Below are 24,144 nucleotides of genomic sequence, written 5' to 3' on the forward strand. Positions count from 1 at the left end.
GGTGCAAGCTGGATGGGTCAACCACAAGATCAGATTATTTTCCTCATATGTTAATAGAACTTTCATACCGTTCACTGAAGCAACTGAAGTGTCACTTCTGCCACCCTGAACTAAATGGAGCAGCGGTCGGGTGTAAGAGGTTTTGTGCTTGCTATAGCGAACATTAATCAACGCTGCTGTGGGGAGCTGGCGGGCTGCAGAAAATAACCCCATGAGCCACATGTTCTATCCTAACCCCAGAGGTTTATACTCTCACGAATATCCAAAAAGCACCACGGACTGCTCAGTGGTTTGAGCATTGGCCTGCTAAACCCAGGGTTGTGAGTTCAATCCTTGAGGGGGCCATTTAGGGATCTGGGGCAAAAATTGGGGATTGGTCCTGCTTTGAGCAGGGGGTTGGACTAGATGACCTCCTGAGGTCCCGTCCAACCCTAACCTTCTATGATTTAGTATACTTCTGTGCTGGTGTGATTTCTGACCATTACAGTTCATCAAGTCAGCAGGCAGGCACAGGCAGTAATGCACTTGTCCTGTTGCCTTGACTGAGAGGTTTCTGATCAAAGGGAGTGTAGCTTGCAGGAAGCTCCTGGGGTAATATCTTGTTGGGGGGGGAGGGATAGCTCAGCGGTTTGAGCATTGGCCTGCTAAACCCAGGTTGTGAGTTCAATCCTTGAGGGGGCCATTTAGGGATCTGAGGCAAAAACTGGGGATTGGCCCTGCTTTGAGCAGGGGGTTGGACTAGATGACCTCCTGCGGTCCCTTCCAACCCTGATATTCTATGACTCTATGATCACACACAGCCGTGTTAGGAGACCCTGGCAGAGGGCACTGTACTACTGAACGCCTCAGGTAGCGGAAAGGGCTGGAGCAGAGCCCTTAGCAGTCATTTGGCAGGCACCTTCCAGCAGTGACCGATCCAGCTTCTAAACCAGAGGTGGGCAAACTACGGCCCGCAGGCCCTTCCTGCCCAGCCCATGAGCTCCCGGGAGCCAGGAGGGGTGTGTGGATAGGGGTCGAGGCTGTCAGGGGCCAGGGAGCAGAGGGGCGTTGGATGGGGGGTGTGGGGGGTCCCCGGGAAGTCTCTGAAGAGCAGCACATCAGGGCAGAGTTGCCCTCTGGAATGTCAGCTGATCTTTACAGGATGGCTGCCCTCGTGTCCCATTGACCCAAAGTCACTGGCCTGTAGGCACCACACAGCCACCAGTCCCCTCTGAACTGCTGCACAAGGAGTCATGCCAAACCCTGCCCCCTCCTATGCAGAAAAACAGCATCATTTCTGTTGCTGCTAGACCTGCCGTGACTGCGATGAGAGGAAGCCGAGCCTCTGCATCCCTGGGTGTTTTAAGCCTCCCAGAGCTTAAAGAGAGGCGAGTCACTGCACCAGGCTTGGGGTTCCTATATAGCACCTGCTGTCTCCTGCCTGAGAGCTGTCATCTGTGGCTTTCTGGCTGCCTAGCCCCTGGCTGCAGTGTTGACCTTTCAGACGTCCCCTGGCACTTAGGGTCTGGCTACACAGCTGCTGGCAGGTGGCCTTCCCAGCATGGACCAACATACACATGGGTGTGGCCCTTGAGCTAGTGCCTAAACACAGCACTCTGCCCATGGTGGCATGAGTGGCAGCTTGGGCTAGCTGCCCAGGTACATCCTGGCGTGACATGCTCGATACCCATGTTTGTGATACAGCGTTTTCATATGAGCCACTCTGTAATGTTACCACAATGCGTACAGCCATCTCCCCCTAAATTACCACAGAGAACTGTTCCCCTTCTTTGCCCTCCCGGCCACAGGCATGGACCCACCTCCTCTCCTGCCTCCCTGTTGCTTGGTTCTCAGAAATGATTCATTCAGGAAAATCTCTGCAACCACAGCTTCCACTGATGCTGACAGGCTGCAATTTGCAGAGCTGCAGCAATCGCCGTTCAGCTATTTTTAGTAGTGTCTCACCAGGTCCTTCAGCATTTCCATTCAAGCATGGGGGAGGGGGCTGAAAACATCCTGAAGGCACATTGTGTATGATGAGAAAATAAGTGTTGCTGTTTACATAGGCAGGGGAAAAAAATCAAAATGGGATGGCTGGGACCATGACCCATTTCCAGAGGGAAAAGCAATGAAAATCATTTGTTTGTGCTCTTTCCTGGCACATTTCCTGCAATTGACTAGCTCGCATGAGCTGCTCAGGGCAAAGTGACAAAGTCAGCAACACAGACCGGAACAGTGGCAGCTGGACTGTCTTGTATGTATTTTCCTCCGCCAAAGGCCTGCCGCAACATTCACATTGGGCCAGCGTTACAGCAGCCATGCAGAATAGCTTAAACCCTGTGGTATGGACATGGACAGGAAGCTTCAGTCTCTTAAAAACATCAGCTATTTGGTACCAAAAGCACAGGCCATTACCCCAGTGCTCATGAAAGAAGACGGCTTGTAAGTACCAGGCTGTTCTAGCCCCAGGGCCCGGCTGCTTTAGTCGTAAGTTTTAAGGCCAGAAGGGACCATTACAATCACGAGTCTGACCTTTTGCATAACACAGGACAAAGAACCTTTCCATACTCAGGCCACCTTTGCCATAGGATTCCCCCAGGATGCCCCTTCCATTTAGCAATACGGGAAGGCTCGGCTGGTTGCAACAACTGACAACTCTTTGTGTCCCACACACCCAGCTGAGAACCCCTGCACTAAGCCGATGCAGGACATCGTCAGCAGTCGCCATGGCTGAAATTGCTTTTTCGCTTTCACTTTTTTAGATGTATAGCTCTGCTGATAAGGGTGGAAACCAGATCCATTTGTGCGTACAGGAGTTAAAAGCAGTAGCCTCCCAAAAATGCATTTGCCATAGGGCATGCCAGGGAACCACTGGACAGCACTGATAACATCACAGGTGCACAACAGGGTTATTTTTTTAATATAAAAAAAAGATTTTCAAGACTGCAGAACACCCGGACCCTAGTTTTTTTTTTTTACACAACTGCTTCCAGCACCCCCCGCTTCAAGCTAATTGCCCCCTAAAGACTTGCAATGGCATGGTCTCCCCTGAATTTGGCCTAGTCACCTCTTCTACCGGGTGTATATGGCTGAAGCGGCAATATGGCACTTCTTTCTCTGAGCTGGAGGGTTTAAGGTATCCAGAAAGCTGGGGTATGAAGAGTTCCGCACCTCTCAGAGTCAATGAGCACCAGCAATGAGCCCAGGAGCATGTCTTTGTGTCCAGGAATCATACGGCACATGCCCTGCTGAGCCACTTGTCTTTACTGTGCAAATAACAGCCTTCTGTCCACGATCAGTCTTGCTTTAAAGGTATTCTCCACTGAAAAGGATTCCAGCTTCAGTTCAGGAAGCAGCAGCAAAGTCAAGCAATTGTCCACAGCACTCCAGTTCTGGCTGTGTCAGATTTCCAATATGCAGTCAATCAATTGTGCCATTATAGGACTTGCTTAGCTTGTTGAATGTGAAATCTAAGCTATGCGTAGAGATAGGCTTTCGGTAAAGAGGATTGGATGCCTAAAAAAAAAAAGTCAAACAGAAAAGCATATGAGTGACAATAACACTGCTATGTAATCACATTTGCTCAGAGATCTAGCTCCATTTGGCTTCCTCGGGAATGTGTTATTCAAACACAAACAGAAACTGGGTTGCTGTGCTGTCTTCACAGGAAACCTGGTAAGCAAACTGCACCTGTGTTCCATCTAATTCAGTACCCTGTCTCCTTATTCCAGGAGAATTTCCTGGTACCTAGAGCAGAGAAGATTCAAAGGTAAGGCAAAGCAGCCTACACAGGAAACCCTGCAGAAGCTGTTTCCTTATGGACATCTCCAATGGGCAAAGCTAACCAGGATGGGGGCAGAATCACCATAAAAACCATCTTATAGGTTTATCAAAAAGACAATGTAAATTTTAAGTAACAGGATAATCTTCAATGCAATTATAATGGGCTTGCTCAAAGTTAGTACTTCTAGTCTGCAACGGGTAGTTACAATCTAGACTGTAAATTCTGTCTCCTAATGGGTGAGGGTACAAAATCTAGCACAATAGAGCCCTGATCTCAGTTATCAATGTTAAAATTGAAGACTGAACAAAATATTGCTGAGTATTTGGATTATTCCCTGATGCAGGGTGCAGCATTAGTCCCTTATAAGGAGCTGCAATTAGCCAGAGTAAAAGCACACACAGTTCAATGGGGCCCGACTGCCCCAGCCCCACCCTGAAGCACACCTGCGTGAAGCAGGGCACAATTTTGCCAATAGCGTCTTCATATCAAGTCAGCCGAGTCTTCCTTTAAGTCTGACACCCTCATCATGAGTCTCCATGTGCCTTATGCCCCCCCCTCCCATCCCCAATCCATGAACCTTCTCCAACCCTTCCCCATGAAGTGCCCCTCACCATTTCATATCTCGCCCGGGAGCGTTCGCTTTGGAATCTGGCAAACTCCCGTCTGTCGTGAATGGTGACAAGCAGCTTCCAGACAACCAGAAGTACAATTCCTATCAGTAAAATGCTGCCCACCACGGCCAGCAAGATGGTCAGGGCATTGGGTGCAGAGCCACACTCTAGAGAGGAAAAAAAGAAAATTAGCCTTGATGAGGGACATGCCCTAACATGGGATGTGCACTGGGTAACATTAGACCATTCAGATGCGGGGAGCAGACAGAGAGAGAGAGAGCACAGCCTCTGATTGGTCAGTCACTGGAGACCAGTGGAACGCCACGGACACGGATGGAATCACTCCGGATTTACACTGCTGTCACAAAGCGTTTACTTTGGCGTTGTCCTTTCTAACTGAAGTTTTAAAGCGATTTTCTCTAACACAAATCCTGCCCCATTGACATAAATCGCAAAATTCCCATTGACTTCAATGGGGTGAGAGTTTCACCCAACATTTGTTTACGATGGACGTTTCATCTACGGCAATGCGGCCAGCAACACCAGCCGTGTGTCTGTAATGCAGGAGGACCAGTGCAAGCACAGAGGGTTAAGGGCTTAGGGCAACTGACAAAGTGCCTGGAGCAAGTGGCTATTTCAGCTCCTGGTCATCCCTGAGCATGAAAATAGGAGATCATTAGAATCATTAAGCGAGTCTATTAACTAATGGCTCTGCTATTTCAATCAGGCATAAGATGCTGCAAATGCAAAATGTGAAGTCTCTTGAGGCCAGGTCCATAATGGCTTATGCCTCCAGAGACATGTGCGGACTTGCTAGCAGCTCCTGTGCCATGCTCACACCATTTCACACCACCACAAGGGTGCTTGTTTGGGAAAATGGCTTGCAGCTTATTAAAGTACCACTTGCTTCACGTGCCAGAAACACAGATGTCTTCAGCCATGGTCTCGGGAGATCAGCAGGATCACATGCTAGGGGACACACATACATTATGTGCTGCTTGGGCCAGGAGCAGTGTTTGGAAATAGAGAAAATATCTGTAGTTGCTATGGTTTATAAACAGGCGTGCTGAGAATCCCACAATTAATTCAGCGGACAAGTGACTGCATGGGGGCTATATTTGGAAACTTAACCCACTGGATGCTTTTAGGTATGACAGTAGATGTTTCTGATTTCTTCAGCCAGGTTTGTGATAAGAGTTTTGCAGTCATCTAATGCCAATATTAGAGAGGAGCACGGGCCATGAAATTCATCATTTAGATCAGGGGTGTTGGTTCTCTAGCCAACGCATTTTAAGTCATCCAGATTCATTTGCTCTCTGCGGGACTGGCTTTCAGCCCTACCAGTTCAAGCAGCTGTTTGGGGACCCACACAGTTAGGGGCTTTGTGGCAGCTCAGCTGACAGGTTGCACCAATCCCAAAATGATTGTGACCCTTCACTGCTCCCCAACTGTCCCCCACTGCTATGTCTCCCCTTTCCCTCCACTGTCTCGTGCTCTGTTGCACATTTGGGAGGGAAATCTCTGTCACCTGTGCTCTCTCAGACTCCTCCCTCTCCTCAGTGGTGTCTCTCCCAGAACCCACCGCACTCCTCCTTTTGGTGCCATATCTTCAGAGTACCCCTGCTACCCCAGTTCAAAAACACACCCCATCATTTCACATGGAGGCTGACACTATGTCTAGGGACAGGAAGAAACAAGGCAGCACACACACACACCATAGAGCCTCTCTCTACCCCATCTTGGTGGTCTCTCTATTGTGGGAGAATTTAACAGCAGGATCTAGAAAATGTGCTTGCTATAGCGAACATTAATCAAAGCTGCTGTGGGGAGCTGGCGGGCTGCAGAAAATAACCCCAAAATATCTATATGGGCGTAGGACCAGAGGCAGCGGCACTGACATCCTGATGTTTCCCTCCCAATCTAACCCAGCTTAGAGTTCCATGAACTGTAAGGTCAGCCCTGACTCAGTTTCCCCAAACATCGATCTTAGTTTCCTTAAAAGCCTGTTTTGGAGGAGGCCTTCAAGCTTTCTCCTCACCTAGAATCTGCTAAGGCCGCAATTACTGGGGAGCACTTAGCCTTTCTGACAAGCAGGCACATTCAGCGGTAGTCTAGCACTTCTCAGGAGCTGGCATCTTATATCAAAACAAAAAACAAATGCAGAAACAACCTGGCTCTTTGAGGACTGTGAGATTGGACTTTCCATTGGGAAGTTCTGAGTAGGTGAACTTCATCACACAGTTATTCACGGGGTAGACACACAGGACCGAGTGCTGGTCATCTGTTTCTGGAATGAAATGAACATTCCTGAGGTTCTCTTAGCAGTGTAAAGGAGCCCAATGCATCTAAAACACACGTTAAACAGTGAAGACATTCTGTAGCATTTGGTGATATGGCATCTCCACATGGTGACATAACGTTCAGACATTTGTTGTTCAGCTGTTTTCTTTCTGCAGGAAGAAAAGCCTCTACCATTCAAAGATCTGGCCTTAGAGCTGGATGTGTTTTCTGGAACTCTATAGCTCTGGGGACTTTGAATTCCTTTAAATACAAGGAGCTTCCTGTTGGTACATATGGTGCACATTACAGAACAATTCAAATAGCTGAAATAGAAGAAACCATTAACACTAGAGGGAAGAAAAAAAAAAACACAACCCAACCACGGTACCTTAGCTTTGCATCTATCATCTGGATGCTCTTCTATGAACACAAATAAATGGCTGTGAAGGAAATGTCTCGGTGGGTTTAGCCTACTTCATACAAAGAGAGAAATTAATATGGGTCTCGAAAGAAGGTCGAGCAAATCAGAACCTTTGAAAAATCCATTTGCAAGTTCAGCAGCACTTCCCTTCACATACTGGAGGAGTTGGGGGGAAAATACACAACAAAGAGAGCCTGGAAATGAGCACAATCTGATTCTGATTTGTGAGGAAGGTTGAGGTTTAAATAAAACAATAGAGCACTACTAAACATGAAGATCTGGAGAGATCAAAATACTCAGTGCTGACATCCTTCAGTGACGGGCACTCTACAGATAGCCAGATCGCTACACTGGGGAGCCAGTGTGGTCTGGTGGGCAGGGCACCACCTTGAGCATGAGGAGAACGGGGTTCTAATCCCCTGCCTACTGCATGACTGAGCAAGGCACTTCCCTTCCTAGCTTTAGCCCTATTTAGGCTGTAAGATCTTCAGGGCAAGGACCATCTCCCACTATGGGTATGTTCACCCTGCAAATCAGAGGTGTGACTGCAGCTTGAGTAGGCATGCCCATGCTCGTTTTAATCTAGCTAGTGTGGCTGAAAAGCAGCCACGATGCAGTGGCACAGATCCCAGCACGGCTAGGAACACGAGTATATACCCAGGGTTCCAGGCAGGCTTGTACAGCCAGGCTGATGCCTGGGCCACCAGTCACTCTTTTTCGCCACGTCTGCGAGATTAAAGGTAGGGCGCGTATCCCAAGCTGCAATCACACCTCTGACTGCAAGGTGGACACACGCTGTGTGTTTCTACAGTGCGCTGGCTGGGACTTCTCGGCACTAGCATAACACAAGTAATAATTAACGATCATGCACACAAACATTTTGAAGTGAAACTTACACTCAGTGGTGCACGTAACAGTAAGATACTCAGGGCAAATCTAAAAGCTGCCAAGATCTTTTCTTTCGACAGTACCACCCTATGCAGTTCAAAAAGGAAGCCATTTTTCTTTTCCTTTCTCTTGCTCTTAAATTTGGAAAGCTGTGGATAAAGTGATGGATATAGGTCCATTTTATGAGGAAAGCAGTGAACTGTGGACATAAATGAGGATGTTATCAAAACCACAATTCATCACTCGACTTGCATTCCAAATGTGCTCAATTGTTTTATCTCCGGAAATAATCAGGAGGTTTATTTTTTCAAGACTGAGACGGAAGTGGGGAGTGTGTGTGGTGGGGGAGAGGAATAAGTTGAGAGAGAAAAGGTGAAAGTGGAGGAGTGGCAGGAAATTTAGAAGACTTGTTTGACGCAGGAATTTGTTTTGTTTTTTTAATGTACCATAGAAGAAAGAGCAGGCTGTTTGTGCTACTGCTGCCATTATAACTAACAGGCCGTGGTTTCTTTGGAAATCTTGTCATTGCAGGGAAATTATAACGTGGGTGCAAAACAATCAGTTTGATTTCAAATTTGCTGCCCTGACCAGTCTCAGTTCCAAGCAGATCTTTGTAGTGTTTAAAGCAGAGGGCTGAATTCCATGTAAAATTAAGGTCGGTGAGCTGGGGTACAAATTTCAGAGTACTCACGGTTCCCCCTCAATCCCCACTGGGGTCAGTGCGACGTTTGCACCATGATCAAGGGTAGAATATGGCCTTTGTGTACTGACTAAGCTTGTAGGCTGGGATTTGCAAATGAGTCTAAAGGAGTTAGACTTCCACATCCCATTAATTTGAAATGAGAGCAGGGCAGCTAACTTGCTTAGGCACCTTGAAAATCCAGGCGACAGTTACCATTGTTAGTAGTAGCTGCTGAGTGCCTTCCTCTCAGATTCAGTATCAGTGGAAAAATGATCACATTTATGAGCCTGCTATTTCACCCTATTATTTTTCTTCCTTCTGCATTTCCTCTGTCTCCCTTTTCCTTTCTGTCTTTGACCTGGCCTCCGTAGGGAAATGATTACCCCTCTGTTACAGTAACGGCTGATAAGCATGCAGTGATACAGCTGTATCCATGTTAACACTAGTGTAAGTAAATATCAACATTCCAGGCTTTAACAAGCATCTGAAATGTGCACTATACAGCGTGAATATACTGTCAGCCAGGTTTTGGTCTCAGTCTTAACAGGCTTCAGATCCTTTAGTAATTGAAATTAAAAAAAAAAAAAAAAGAATAAAAACACAGCTCCTGGCCAAAACAAGAAAGTTTAAAACCCTTGGCTGTTAGTTGCCCTGCCCCATCTTCCAAAACAGCTGGGGAGCTTGCAAACCACAGGCATGATCCTGTGCTTCTACCCAGTGCCATCTCCCAGGGTGCAAGTCAGCACAAAAACGTGGCCATGTGTGTTGCAAGACTTAGGCATGAGAATGTAACTTCAACTTACACCCCTGCATTTTCCGCCTGCAAACAAACAACAGACTAGCTACGTGAAAGTAGCTTTTTGTGGTTAGAAGAGGCTGGAGGGGTTTAAAGTGGCCTGATGACCTTGCAGCTTTTGCAGTGAGCTGTTATTAAATGTAGTGTCACAGACCCACTGTTCGAATCTCTTGGTGCTTGTAACAAGGCTGGAAATAATATGGGAAGAGGTAGAAACCCCACTGCTCACATTGTTTAAAACTAGCTCAAAGCACGTGAGAAGGGACCTCGGATGGCAGATTGGGAGGAAGCTGGAAAAGCTCAAGGTTACCTATCACATTTTCACCACAAATTGCTGATTCTATGAGGAGGGAAGGGGGAAAAAGAACAGTGAAAAAAGTTACAAATGTGAAAGGTTAGAGATGACCTAATTTATCTGCTCCTTCAGAAAAGGCCGTCCATTCCACCCCAATGCCCTCATCTTTCTACGCCAAGCCCCTCCCTTAAACCTCATTCTTCCAAGAGGCCTAGAAAACATCCCACCTCTATGAAGTGTTCATGTTACAGACACAAGGAGGGAGTGTGCCATACAAACAACACCACAAAAAATGTTGCTCTAACAAGATATTTGCTAACTCTTCCTGCTCAATCACTTTCCATTGGGTTGCATCCTGTTCCCCTTACTTCATCTATTAACTATAGCCAAAAAGCACATAACACAACTCAGGTGGTCTTCATATTCTTTACTCCTAGGCCACGTGCGCACTAGTAGCCCTGGACAGTGTAACTTCATGGCTGCCCTAAATATTGCTGGCTGTTAACAGCTCTTCAGGGCAAGGATCTTGTCTTCTTACCTATCTATAATGGGCCTAGACATCCTTGGTATTGTGCATATAAAAATATCTTTTTAAGTAATTTTTGCTTCACTACATGGCCAAAGCTTCTCCATCATGATTAATTTCTCCTGCTGAAGGATTTATTTGACTGGGATCTTGGCAAGTTTTGGCAGTGCAGACTGGTATGGGTGTATCACTTAACCAAGACAGCTTCGTACTGACTCTATGGATCACAATGTTATTAGGTGTAACCAGGCATGCTAGTTTTGCATTGTCCCTGTCATCAGAAACTCTCCCATTTACTCCTGCCTCTGTAACAAAGCAGAGAAAAATCTAGGTGTATCTCTAAGACCTTCCAGAAGGAAGAAAGAGAGCAGACTCCCACAAGGCAATTAATTGAATATGAAATTTTACTTAAAAAAAACATTGATTCAGAAGATAGAGCCAGCATAGCAGCAATCCTCAAAAAGAAAGCTGACAGCAAAAGTGCAACCAGTATGACTTATGTAAACTACATATTAAAACCAAACAGAGAAACCTATTTGATTAACAAAAATGGTTCTTCACTATTAAGAGATTAGGTAGAAAACTGATTGATTTTACTTTTAAAAACAAATCAGTTGCATGCTCATAATGTACCAGGTGAATTGAAATGTAGCGTTTAGATCAGAGGTGGGCAAACTACGGCCCCTCCCCTGCTGTTCCCCCTCCCACGCAGACACGCTGCTGTGCGGGCAGCAGGGCTGCGAGCTGCTGCCGCTCTGAGTGGCATGGTAAGGGGGCGGTGGTGCACGCACACAGCAGTTGGGGGGGTTGGATAGGGGGTCCTGGGGGACAGTCAGGGGACAGGGAGCAGGGGGCAGTTGGATGGGGTGGAGGTTCTGGGGCGGTCAGGGGCTGGGGAACGGGGAGGGTTGGATAGGGTCTGGGAGTCCCAGGGGGCCTGTCAGGGGGTGGGGGTGTGGATAGGTCAGGGCAGTCAGGGGACAGGGAGCAGGGGGGGGTTGGATCCTGGGGGGTGGTTTGGGGCCGGGGGGGGTCCCAGGAGGGGGCAGTCAGGGGACAAGGAGCAGGGGGGATTGGATCCTGGGGGGCGGTTTGGGGCGGGGGGGGTCCCAGGAGGGGGCAGTCAGGGGACAAGGAGCAGGGGGGATTGGATGGGTCGGGGGTTCTGAGGGGAACAGTTAGGGGGCGGGAAGTGGGAGGCGGGGAATGGGGGCAGAGGCCAGGCTGTTTGGAGGGCACAGCCTTCCCTACCCAGCCCTCCATACAGGTCTGCACCCCAATGTGGCCCTTGGGCCAAAAAGTTTGCCCACCCCTGGTTTAGATTCTGAATTCCAGATCTAATCTGAATCTAGTAACATTTACTGTGTCAAGATTACAAGTGTTACACGTAGCTGATATGGATAAGAGAATAAACCCAGCATATGGTAAATAGTTGGATCTGGGGTGAACATTGTAACAGTGAAGAGATTATAACCTGGAGGTAGGAAAATAGATTAGCCTTTCTAAATCCAGATTTTTATTTGTGACCTACTTTATGGAAAAGCTTCGATGCCAATCAGGGTAAATACAATTCTTTGCAAAGACCAGTTAAATCTAGCCAGTTGCAACGCCGCATGCCTGAAGTTCCCATATGAGTCTGCTGTACATTACTTACTGAGGACATCCACACGTGTAATGATCTCATCCTTGCAGTGTTTTGGGCAGGTTTGGTTATCAGCCAGTCCTCCTGAGTTATGTAACATGCACTCAATGCAGTCCCTTCAGGAGTGAGACACAAAGAGAAAGACTAAACATCTTTGAAACCATGGGAACATGCAGACCTGCCACCCAAATTGTTTGCCAAAGGGAATCTTGACCTGTTAATCCACAGAGTCAGAGGCATGCGCAGGAATTTAAATGTTACTTCTTTGGCCAGGGGGTGGGGGTCACATGGATCGTGGGGGGCGCAAAACTCCTCTGGTGGGGGGAGAGAGCAAACTCCCCCTGCAGAACTTCTCCTGCTCCTGGGCTGCGGGGGTGGGGGGAGCTCCTCCACGCAGTTCAGAAGTAGGAGGAGTTCTGCGTCCCCCGCCGGTTATTGAGGGGGGGCATGCCTCTGCTTGCCCCCTTCTGCATGCCCCTGCACAGAGTCACACATTTGCATCATAAAAGAAATAGAAACCTTTTGGCCAAACTCTCCAAATTAAGGACAGATTAACCCTGGAGGTGGGGCTGAATTGCAAACTTCCCTAATTGTCTGGGTGTGTTTGTATTTGGAACTTTGGTTTAACCCACTACAGAGGTGGGTGTTGGCTGTTCAATTTGGATCCAGCCCTGAATGTTTTCTAATTTGAGTATCCAGATTTCTCGTATGGGACCATCTCGGAAACGGCTCAAAGAAGAAAAGGCAGACACCATAAATATTTGTTGTGGGGCTACAAGCATTTAAATGATCAAAGCAGCTTTTCCAGTGTATTTTCAGTCTCTTAAATCACAACCATCCCCTGGCATCCTAGTGCTCTCTCCGTACCACATAGCAAGATCCATTGAAATAAAATCCTTGCTCTAGGCAGGGGAAGCAGATCTGGCTGCCAGTAATTACCCAGTAGAACCCGCATTAGAACAAGGCATGAAATGACCTGTATTGGTCACTTTCTGCCAGGCTCAGACTGTTTTGCAGGAAAATTTCCCAGAGAGGCATCTGGATACCTCCAGCCACATGCTAACAATCCCTCAGTGCCTTCCCATAATTCCGTGTTTGTGCCCAAAAGGACAGGCAAATTCTCCAACAATTCACTGGGAAAGACTCAGCCCGGTGCAGCATACTGCTGCACAAAGAACCATGGGAGCCCCCAGACATCCCAGTGACACACACATGGGGGAACACAGGACAGACACTGTTCACACCTGGGCTAGGCTAACTCAGGTGCCATCCCTGCAGTGAAGGCGTACCCTTAGGCAGCCAGTCCAACCTGAAGCAGTGATAGAGGCCCCTTATTGGAAGGACTTCTGAAATCAAACACGATTTCCCTTCATGACGCAGAGTAAGCCATTAATGAGCACAGTTGGTGAGGTACCTTTTAGTGCTGCAGACATTTGGGCAGGTAGGACATTTCTCACACGTCTCTCCAAAGGCTCCGGGCTCGGTGCATTGGCATTTCCCACAGACACAGTTGCCTCTGCCACTGCACATCTGACTGGCATTCGAAACGCAACGGTTAGTCTCTGTCGAGCAGTTGCAGTTGTCTCCAATGTAACCAGCATGGCACTTGCACTCCCCACAGTGACACTCCCCATGGCCTAAAGATAATCGATAGCAAGCACAAACAGCAGACGTCAGTGCAAGTAAACATAGGTGTTACTCGGGAAAAACCTGGGGTTGGAATGCAGTGACTGTGCAGGAGGTAGAAAGGAACAGAGACGCATCGGTAACATTCTTGATGTTACAGAGCTGAAGGGAGGGAGGTTATTTGGAGGGCGGGGGGGGACATAAGAAGATGAATGCAAGACAAGTGCTTAAGTATCAAGTTACTTGGGGCCTTAGATAGAAAGTTCTTAGTCTCTAGTTATTGTTCTTACTATTGTAACACACAGAGTGGCCTGCAGTGGGGAAATCAGTCTGAACTTTTACAGCCCAGGGACAATAGTTTTCTGTTATAACCTACCTCTCCAGCCAACATGTGACTGGCTACTACAGATTTTATGCTTCAGCCAGAGCAATCAGAATTTGGCTAAAGCATGGTTGTCTTCATCTCTGTTTTCTCTGTCCTATGGATTAACATTTCGGATTCCTAGAGTCCCCTTTAAAGTGTTACTCCTCCTATTCTATTACCCACTTATACAGTGATGGACATTAAAGTGCAAATGAAGCCCTGTTAGCACCTTTCAGCAACAACTCACTGCAGGAGTAAAATATTCTTAACTGCTGCAGAGGGCTCAATATATACTTTACTATGCTCATTACTATACGTTTCAGCAAAAACGACGAGAAGTACTTATGGCACCTTAGAGACGAACACATTTATTTGGGCACAAGCTTTCATGGGCTAAAACCCACTTCATCAGATGCATGGAGTGAAAAATACAGTTGGCAGAATATATATACACAGTACATAAAAAGATGGGAGTTGCCTTACCACGTGGGGGGTCAGTTCTAATGAGACAATTCAATGAAAGTGTAAGTGGGCTATTATCAACAGGAGGAAAAATCACTTTTGTAGTGGATTCTAGGCTTTCAATGCCATGCAGAATGTGCCTAGAAGATTTCCTCTTTCATCTTCTATTTTTATAAGAAAAATGTCAGCAGTAGACTAAAGTTTGTTGCCGTGTCAACATGAAGACTCCAGTTAAGTGAAATGGAGAATTGTTACTCCCTGGTTTAGCATTAGGATTTCTGCTGTTATTGGATCAGTTTAAAAAAAGGGGGAAAAGCCCTCAGATAATTTAAAGCGGAGGACAGCTAGAGGTGAAGTTAAGTTCTTTCAGCATGTAGAGTTCTTCATTGTTCCAGCCTGCTAAAAGAAACATGCTAATAAAGGATACGTTTGTTTATATATCTGAAGAGGGCTTTCGAAATGGCCTGAGAATTTCAATGTAAATCCAGCTCTCCCAGTTTACCACAGAGGGAAGCAAAGAAAACCCAACCCTGACAGTGATTTAAAGCAGAAGGGCCGGAAAAGTAGCAAAAGAGCAGCTGAGCCTTTGATTCTTCACACCCACCCTCCCCGCCGAAAGCTGGCAAAGGTTCTGAAACAACACCTTTAGGAATATTGCTTTTTAAACCAGATGTGGCTGTGTCTCAGCTGCACAGAAGACGATGTTTAACAGATACATACTGCTGGGTGCTGGAGAGCTATGGTACAGTTAATATAATCTCAATACTCACTGTAGTTAAGCAGCGGAAGCTGAAGCAGATACAGAAAAAACAGAGTTTGTGGTCAGTTTTCTACAGTCTTCTTAGTATAGCATCAGACTTTCCTAATGTACCCCACGTGGCAATCAATGGAACAGCCCTTGCTGGGTTTTATGCCTGGCCTCCTCTAGTTCACATGTCTCAGAAAGAAGAGCTTTCTCTCTCCATCTTTCCCCATGCTCCTTCTGTCCCTCAGGTGTGGGACTTGGCTTTATTATAGAGCGATCAAAGGTTGTTAGAGTGCTCTTTACAGCACTTCCCTGTTTAATGAACAAGGTATGTGCCGCAATAATCAGGCTCTCTGATGAACTACTGGACGCTCACTTCCTATGCTACCTTTTCTAGGCAGATCCCTAGCTAGATTCAGATGGGTTATCATAGAATATCAGGGTTGGACGGGACCTCAGGAGGTCATCTAGTCCAACCCCCTGCTCAAAGCAGGACCAACCCCCAATTTTTGCCCCCGATCCCTAAATGGCCCCCTCAAGGATTGAACTCACAACCCCTGGATTTAGCAGGCCAATGTTCAAACCACTGAGCTATCCCTCCCAACCTACCGCACAAGGATGTTGGGAGGACAAATGTATTAGATTGTCAGGTGCTCTGATACTCAGGTGAGGGGCACCCAGATAAATACCACAGATAGCTTCACTGTGTGCATTTTTAAAAACAATGCTGGAAATTAGTGAATAACGGCATTGGTCCAAGCCAGGCACAGAGTGGGCAGCTGCTGTACAAATGCTTCCTCCTCCCACTATCCTACCAGTCTCTGCAGTGGTTTGTGATAAATCCAAATCCCTCGGGTTCAGTCTTTCATGTGACTGGTTTTGAACCGAGGTCCTAGCAGTGGAAGGCTACTGGATTAACCATTTCATAAGCCAGTTCATCATTTCTCCCTCCCCTCTCCTTTAACAGATGGAAATATCTAAGGCCTTCTTTGGGAGAGTTTTCCCACATTACACTACACAGAGGGAGGAAATGCACCAGAATAAGCCCGGCCCACCCTCCAAATAAATCCAGTACCTCAGATTTATTTGCCAAAAAATTATCCTCCTAACTATAAGTTACAGTCCTGTTTCTCAGACACTGTCATTGATGGTCCTTTGTCAACTCAAAGGAGAAGCAGCTGCACCTGTTACTGAAAATACCTCTCCATAGACTCAAAGCACCTTGCTCATCAAACAATGCAGGAGATCTGGCAGCAGTCCCTCAGGTTTGTGGGCATTAGACAAGAGTTCCAATCGTTATGGATACACAGAGAATCCAATACAGTGGTTCTCCTCCAGCAAAGCTTCCTACTGCAGCTGTGGGACTTGGAGACAGCCTGAAAAGTCGATCATCTCAAAGGCTTTCAGTTATTGTAAGTGGAGTGTCAAGTTGTCAAGTGTGCAGTTTCATGAATCAGCTCCCTGGAAATAATGCTGGGATTCTTAACTGCTTAACCCCAGAAGGAGATCGCTTTCAAATACATATTTTATAAAGCCAAACAGTTTGCATATATGCTCATCAGCAAATTAATTACATCTTCAGTTTCCCCACTGGAAACAGTCTCATGTTTCTCAGACAAGATTGCTAAAAAATTATATGCAGATTCTTCTGTTCACCACAAGCACTCCGATTTCTCTGGCTTTCCACGACTTCTGCGTTGGCAGCGGTGCTACAGCACAAATACAGGCGCTGGAAATACAGAAACTTCTTTTCTTTCACTAGCCGCCTCATAAGGAGCATTCACACAGCCCCTTTTCATCCCCATCATTTGCTTGGGACCAAACTCGCTACTTCAAACTAGTACAAGCCATAAGGTGTCCGCATGTTCATACTCTCTCCAGATGCAACATTCTGTACCTGATATTGATAAGTAATCAGTAATCCAGGAGGGGCAGATGGAATAGGGTGTCTATTTTAGGCATGTAAATATCTGATTTACATATGCAAGTTGGCTGCTTGCATATGACCATTGAGTTTCAGAACTGGTCACACCCACGCACAAATTAGCAAGTACATATATTGCCATAGCCCAGCTACATCAATTATGATTTTCTTACACATTCAGTGTAAGACTGCCATGGGACTTTCATTATTATCAGCTGTATTACAGTAGAGCCTAGGGGCCCCAATCAAGGATCAGGGTCCCTCTGTACAAGGTGCTGTACACACATGTAGTTAAAAAATAAAACAATAGGAATTCCTTGCCCCAGGGTGTTCACAATGTGGGATTGTGATAGGACTCAACAAGCGGATGCCAGACAAACCTTGTATTTAACAGTGACACTTTGAGTTAGTTTCCCAGACCTGAAGAAGAGCTCCGTGTAAGCTCGAAAGTTTGTCTCTCTCACCAACACTAGTTGGTCCAGTAAAAGATATTCCCTCACCCACCTTCTCAGACAAAAATAAGGAGGGAGAGAACAAGGTAACTGTAAAACAAACGTGTTTTTGTATAACAAACTTATCAAGAACTTAGTGAAATTCAAAGAGGAACTGGACATTTATATGGGTAACCATAGTACTGAGAGTCACAATAGTGAACATTAACAAACATTTCAGAAGGGATACAAAACCGAATTCTCTAAGGTTCAAGCCAATTAGGGATTCGGATGAGACCCTCACAAGGTGCCGCTTATTCCACATCTGCCTACCATGGGGCTTCTTGAGTCTTTTTCTGAAGCATCTGGTACTGGCTCCACTCTGAGCCCAGAAGTCTACACCGCAATTAAATAGCCCCCTAGCCCAAGCCCCATGAGCCTGAGTCAGCTGGCACGGGGCAGCAGCAGGTTTTTAACTGCAGTATAGACATACCCAATATGTCTAAGGCCTGACCAACTCCTAAAACTTAGGTCAACCTAGCTTCATCATTCATGAGTGTGAAAGATTCACACCCCTGAGAGACATTATTAAGCCAACCTAAGCCCTGGTACAGACATTGCTAGGTTGATGGAAGATTTTTCCATTGACCTAGCTACCGCCTCAATGGTGTGGATTAACTACAGTGATGGAAAAAGCCCATCTATCACCGTAGCAGGTGTCTATGCATGGCAGTGCTAGAGCCTGGGGTAGACAAGCCCTCAGAGCAAAGTCTCCATTAGCTCTAGAGGAAGAGGGAGAGACCTATATTTCTGGACTAGAAGGTCTTGCGGAGAGCTCTGTGATTTGGCAGTTTCAGGCCACAGGGATTTTGATGACTTGTCGTCTTTGTTTCTGTTTGTTTGTTCAAGTCCAATACTCCAGCCTCATTAGGGTAGCCACCTTTCTAATTGCTGGTAACCAGACCCCAGTGGCCCCCGCCCCCTGCCCTGCCTCTTCTCCAGGTTCCATCCCTTTCCTGCCTCTTCCACCCAATGGCCCACCCCTGCTCCGTCTCTTCCCCCATCTCAAGGGACCTGCCTGCAGGTAAGAGGCGGCCCCGGCTGAGAACAGGGGCTGGGACAGGTTAATGACCCAGCACCTCTCCCCACCCTGCAGTAACTGGACTTTTGGTTCAGCTGCCATTTAGGGTTGCCAGGTCCCCTGTTCGACTGGACTTTCCGGTTGAAAACTGGGCACCTGGAAACCCTAAATGGCACCCGGACACAGAAGCCAAAAACCGGACTGTCCGGGTAAAACCTGGATCAGTGGCAATGCTAAGCCTAGCCCAAGACTGAATGATAAAGCAAACCTAGCTGACACTAGGATTCCAAATTAAACCACCAAGCTCTCTTGAGAACGTGCTCAAAGGGAGAGATTCACTGTAAAGGAGCTGATCTGGTTTGCAAGCCTCACTAAGCATTTCGATGAACCTGAGCCTGATTTCAGGTTTGCAGCAAAATTTCCAAAACCTTGGAATACTGCATGGTATTTGCATTTCATAGCAGAAAGGTGTGTATGCTTCCAGCCCTATCTGCCTCACTGACATATGTTGAGTGTCCAAGGAGTTATTACTTTACATAAGATAATGTCTATGGGGAAGTATTCCAGGACTCCGGCTCTAAATATAAACCAAGGAATGGTACTGCTCACCAGGAAAGGGTCTCACTTCCAAACTGGGAATGTAATCTCAGACTAAGAGAGAAGGTGTATTTTAATACACCTCCAAGCTAATAAAGTATCATGGTGCAGAGTTTTAATGTGTACAGTATTTTTTTAAAAAAATCTTTGTGTGGTTTGGTTTGGTTTTGAATGTAATCTACTAGGGCGGGTCTGTACAGCCAAAGAGATTAACTGAATTTTCCAGCCATAAAAAGATACATTTTCTTCTGTTCCATCCCTTAAATTAAATTATCTTAGACCCTTTAAGTCTCCAGATAAGACTAGGAAATGAAATGTTCTCTCTGAATTTGCCCTTAAACATCACAGATTATTAACTGGAAACCTCCATTAAATATCCCTGAATAAAGCTGTCTAGCTGAACCGTGTGCTTGCCAAACCCCACTGCAGTCAAAAGAGAAATCCAGATAAATAAAAGTCTGTAACCTGTCAAAATGCCCCTATTCTGCATCTCTGTAGGATTCAACACTAGCTCCTGTAAAGCTGTGTCAGAGATCTGAGACTGGGAACAGAACAGCATAGGCAGTTTGTTGGATAGGAGCTGAGGTGCACAGTGATGTTTAGGGAACCCCAGCACGCTTCACCTAATACAGCAAAGAGGCCAGTTGTACGGCCTGATCTTTAAAGATGCTGAGCACCCACAGCTCTCAGGAAAGTCTAAGAAGCAGGTGCTCTGCAATTCTGAAAGCCAGCCAGTCCCGCTTTGTGTGTGCTGCACTTCAGCCATGCTCAGATCTGAGTTGCACAGTCGTGTCCTGCTGTTACTTAAACATTTGGCATAACATCTACTTGTCCTCATTTCACCCACCCACCCCCTTTCTGGGATTCTTGATGAGCAAACAAGGACCATCCAGAAGGCTCCCCCACCCCACCCCCCCCACCCCCATCCCCGGCTTCTCCTTTTCACACGGGTGGCAAGAGCACAGAACAAATTAGAAGAATTGGCAGGGTGAGGCTCGGCTCTCTGTGCTGCTGCTGCTTTGGACTGCAAAGTAATGTGTTCACAGGAACACATGCTGTTCTTCCTTGGAGTGTCTGTGTTGTACAAGAAACCCCTGAAGGGGTTGTAGCAATTAGATTAACAGATATTAGAGATCAAAAAGACTTCCTGGGTCATCTAGGATATGCAAACACACATGCATATGGAGGCCAGTGCAGGATTGTTCCCTTCCCTACATCAGATTTTCCTGTACAATCATAGACTCATAGAATATCAGGGTTGGAAGGGACCTCAGGAGGTCATCTAGTCCACCCCCTGCTCAAAGCAGGACCAATTCCCAACTGAATCATCCCAGCCAGGGCTTTGTCAAGCCTGATCTTAAAAACTTCTAAGGAAGGAGATTCCACCACCTCCCTAGGTAACGCATTCCAGTGTTTCACCACCCTCCTAGTGAAAAAGTTTTTCCTAATATCCAACCTAAATGTTCCCCACTGCAACTTGAGACCATTACTCCTTGTTCTGTCATCTGCTACCGCTGAGAACAGTGTAGATTCATCCTCTTTGGAACCCCCTTTCAGGTAGTTGAAAGCAGCTATCAAATCCCCCCTCGTTCTTCTCTTCCGCAGACTAAACAATCCCAGTTCCCTCAGCCTCTCCTCATAACTCATGTGTTCCAGTCCCCTAATCATTTTTGTTGCCCTCCACTGGATGTTTTCCAATTTTTCCACATCCTTCTTGTAGTGTGGGGCCCAAAACTGGACACAGTACTCGAGATGAGGCCTCACCAATGTCGAATAGAGAGGAACGATCACGTCCCTCGATCTGCTGGCAATGCCCCTACTTATACACCCCAAAATGCCATTGGCCTTCTTGGCAACAAGGGCACACTGTTGACTCATATCCAGCTTCTCATCCGCTGTAACCCCTAGGTCCTTTTCTGCAGAACTGCTGCCAAGCCATTCAGTCCCTAGTCTGTAGCGGTGCATGGGATTCTTCCATCCTAAGTGCAGGAGTCTGCACTTGTCCTTGTTGAACCTCATCAGATTTCTTTTGGCCCAATCCTCCAATTTGTCTAGGTCCCTCTGTATCTTATCCCTACCCTCCAAAGTATCTACCTCTCCTCCCAGTTTAGTGTCATCTGCAAACTTGCTGAGGGTGCAATCCACATCATCCTCCAGATCATTAATGAAGATATTGCACAAAACCGGCCCCAGGACCAACCCTTGGGGCACTCCATTTGATACCGGTTGCCAACTAGACATGGAACCATTGATCACTACCCGTTGAGCCTGACAATCCAGCTTTCTATCCACCTTATAGTCCATTCATCCAGCCCATACTTCTTTAACTTGCTGGCAAGAACACTGTGGGAGACAGTGTCAAAGCTTTGCTAAAGTCAAGGAACAACACGTCCGCTGCTTTCCCTTCATCCACAGAACCACTTATCTCGTCATAGAAGGCAATTAGATTAGTCAGGCATGACTTGCCCTTGGTGAATCCATGCTAACTGTTCCTGATCACTTTCCTCTCCTCTAAGTGCTTCAGAATTGATTCCTTGAGGACCTGCTCCATGATTTTTCCAGGGACTGAGGTGAGGCTGACTGGCCTGTAGTTCCCAGGATCCTCCTTCTTCCCTTTTTTAAAGATGGGCACTACATTAGCCTTTTTCCAGTCATCCGGGACTTCCCCCAATCGCCACGAGTTTTCAAAGATAATGGCTAGTGGCTCTGCAATCACATCCGCCAACTCCTTTAGCACTCTCGGATGCAACACATCCGGCCCCATGGACTTGTGCACGTCCAGCTTTTCTAAATAGTCCAGAACCACTTCTTTCTCCACAGAGGGCTGGTCATCTCCTCCCCATGCTGTGCTGCCCAGTGCAGTAGTCTGGGAGCTGACCTTGTTCGTGAAGATAGAAGCAAAAAAAGCATTGAGTACATTAGCTTTTTCCACATCCTCTGTCACTAGGTTGCCTCCCTCATTCAGTAAGGGGCCCACACTTTCCTTGACTTTCTTCTTGTTGCTAACATACCTGAAGAAACCCTGTACTTTGTTCAGTTTAATGTTAGAAGCTTCCACCATTTCCCATGCGACGTTATTCCACCAGTCAAGAACCTCTCTGCAGGACCTTTCGCCCAAAATCCATCCTATGTTTTCCTTTGATTAATTTCATCCCATGATGCCTAGTAAGGTCCCCCCTCATACTCTAGTTGTCACCATTTACAATTCTCCAAAAGGCAGTGGGGGCCTCATAGACTTTAAGGCTAGAAGAGACCATCATGATCATCTAGTCTGCCCTCCTGCAAGTCGCAGGCCACAGAACCTCACCCCCTGCTCCTATAATAGACCCATAACCTCTGGCTGAGCTAGTAAAGTCCTCAAATCATGATGTAAAGACTTCAAGTTACAGAAAATCTGCCATTTACACTAGTTTAAACCTGCAAGTGACCCATGCCCTTTGCTGCAGAGGAAAGCAAACCCCCCTCCCCCCCATCATTTCTGCCAATTTGACCTAGGGCAAAATTTCTTCCCGACTCCAAATATGATAGTCATTTGGACCCTGAGCATTTCAGCAAGACTCCACAGCCAGACACCTAGGAAGGAATTCTCTGTAGTAACTCAGAGTTCTTCCCAACTAGTGTTCCATCACCGGCCTTTGGGGATATTTGCAGTTGCAGATCGGCTACATGCCATTGTAGGCAGTTTCATCACACCTTCCCCTCCACAAACTTATCAAGCTCAGTCTTGAAGACAGTTAGGTGTTTTGCCCCCCACTGGTACCCTTGGGAGACAGTTCCAGAACTTCACTACTCTGATGGTTAGAAACCTTCATTTAATTTCAAGCCTAAACTTGTTGATGGCCAGTTTATATCCATTTGTTTTTGTGTCAACATTGGTGCTTAACTTAAATAACTCCCTTCTCTCGCTGGTATTTATCCTTCTGATGTATTTATAGAGAGCAATCATATCTCCCCTCAGCCTTCTTTTGGTTAGGCTAAACAAGCCAAGCTCTTGGAGTCTCTTCTCCTAAGGTAGGTTTTCCTTTCCTCTCATCCTAGTAGCTCTTCTCTGCACTTGTTCCCATTTGAATTCATCTTTCTTAAATATGGAAGGACAGAATTGCACACGGTATTCCAGATGAGGTTACACCTGTTGTATATAATACTGTATACACCTTCCAGAAGAACTTTCAGTTCTTTTTAATGGCTGTATTGATTATCAGGACCTCAAAAGATTTGGGGTTCAAATAAGCATCTGGAAGGTTGGTCATTCTTCCTCATGAGGCCCATCACCTCCAAACAAGTTCTGTCAAAAGGGTGCTCTGACCTACAGTTGCCTTGATAGTGTAGGGTGGTTGCTCTCAGAGTCCACTTACACCACAGAGCTTCTCTAGAGAAGCTTCTCTAGAGAAGCTCTGTCAGAAAATCCTGGGATGTGGGAGTGTGTAGGAAGTGCAAGTCCCAATGTCTCAGTAAAGAATGGCTGGATACGCCAATGTCAGATTTCAGAGAAGGTTTCAGGTCTCTTCCATTAACCAGAAATTTTGTCCACCTATCAAACCCGTCATTTCTCAGCATTGTTTTCCCCATAAAACCTACCCTTCGGGTAGCTAGAACAAATGAATGTTGACAACTCTCAAGATTTTGCCACAAGTCTCGTGATATTAAGCTTGTTTCTTCACTCTCCCAGATCCTGGAGTCACATGATTATGAGAGAATCTCAGCTTTCCCTTAAAATAAATTAACAGTAAGTTTCTAGCCCTCTCGGTTGTGGAGAAAATCTTGAAAGCCCTAAAGGCTCTAACACCAACAAGGAAATAAAATGAACTCAAAATGTATTTACTTTTTAAAAGAGCTAATATTTTTAAGCCAATTTCATGATTTTGGGGCCTGATTTATTCCTTTTGAATGCTTGGGGCTGGCATTGGCGTTACTGTGGATTAAAGAGGGTTGTTGTTGTTTTTTAAAGGCGGTACTAAATTTAGTTCCTGACAAATCCAGGTGTGTGCTCCTGTACTGCTACCATAGTGT

General features: G+C 46.4%; 1 protein-coding gene across 1 annotated transcript in view; it reads right to left on the minus strand.

Annotated features, from left to right (window-relative positions):
* Positions 1–2,876: 2,876 nt before the first annotated feature.
* Positions 2,877–24,144, minus strand: part of ITGB5 (integrin subunit beta 5) — a 116,120-nt gene continuing 94,852 nt past the window's right edge. The window contains exons 11-15 of the mRNA XM_073305158.2: positions 13,319–13,541; positions 11,917–12,020; positions 6,545–6,661; positions 4,375–4,541; positions 2,877–3,495 (exon numbers count right to left, since the gene is read on the minus strand). Of these exons, the coding sequence (XP_073161259.1) occupies positions 3,400–3,495; positions 4,375–4,541; positions 6,545–6,661; positions 11,917–12,020; positions 13,319–13,541 (707 nt within the window). The 3' untranslated portion in view covers positions 2,877–3,399. The remainder of the gene's footprint in view (positions 3,496–4,374; positions 4,542–6,544; positions 6,662–11,916; positions 12,021–13,318; positions 13,542–24,144) is intronic.

This window comes from Lepidochelys kempii, chromosome 11 (assembly GCF_965140285.1).
Source record: "Lepidochelys kempii isolate rLepKem1 chromosome 11, rLepKem1.hap1, whole genome shotgun sequence".
Classification (NCBI taxonomy): domain Eukaryota; kingdom Metazoa; phylum Chordata; order Testudines; family Cheloniidae; genus Lepidochelys; species Lepidochelys kempii.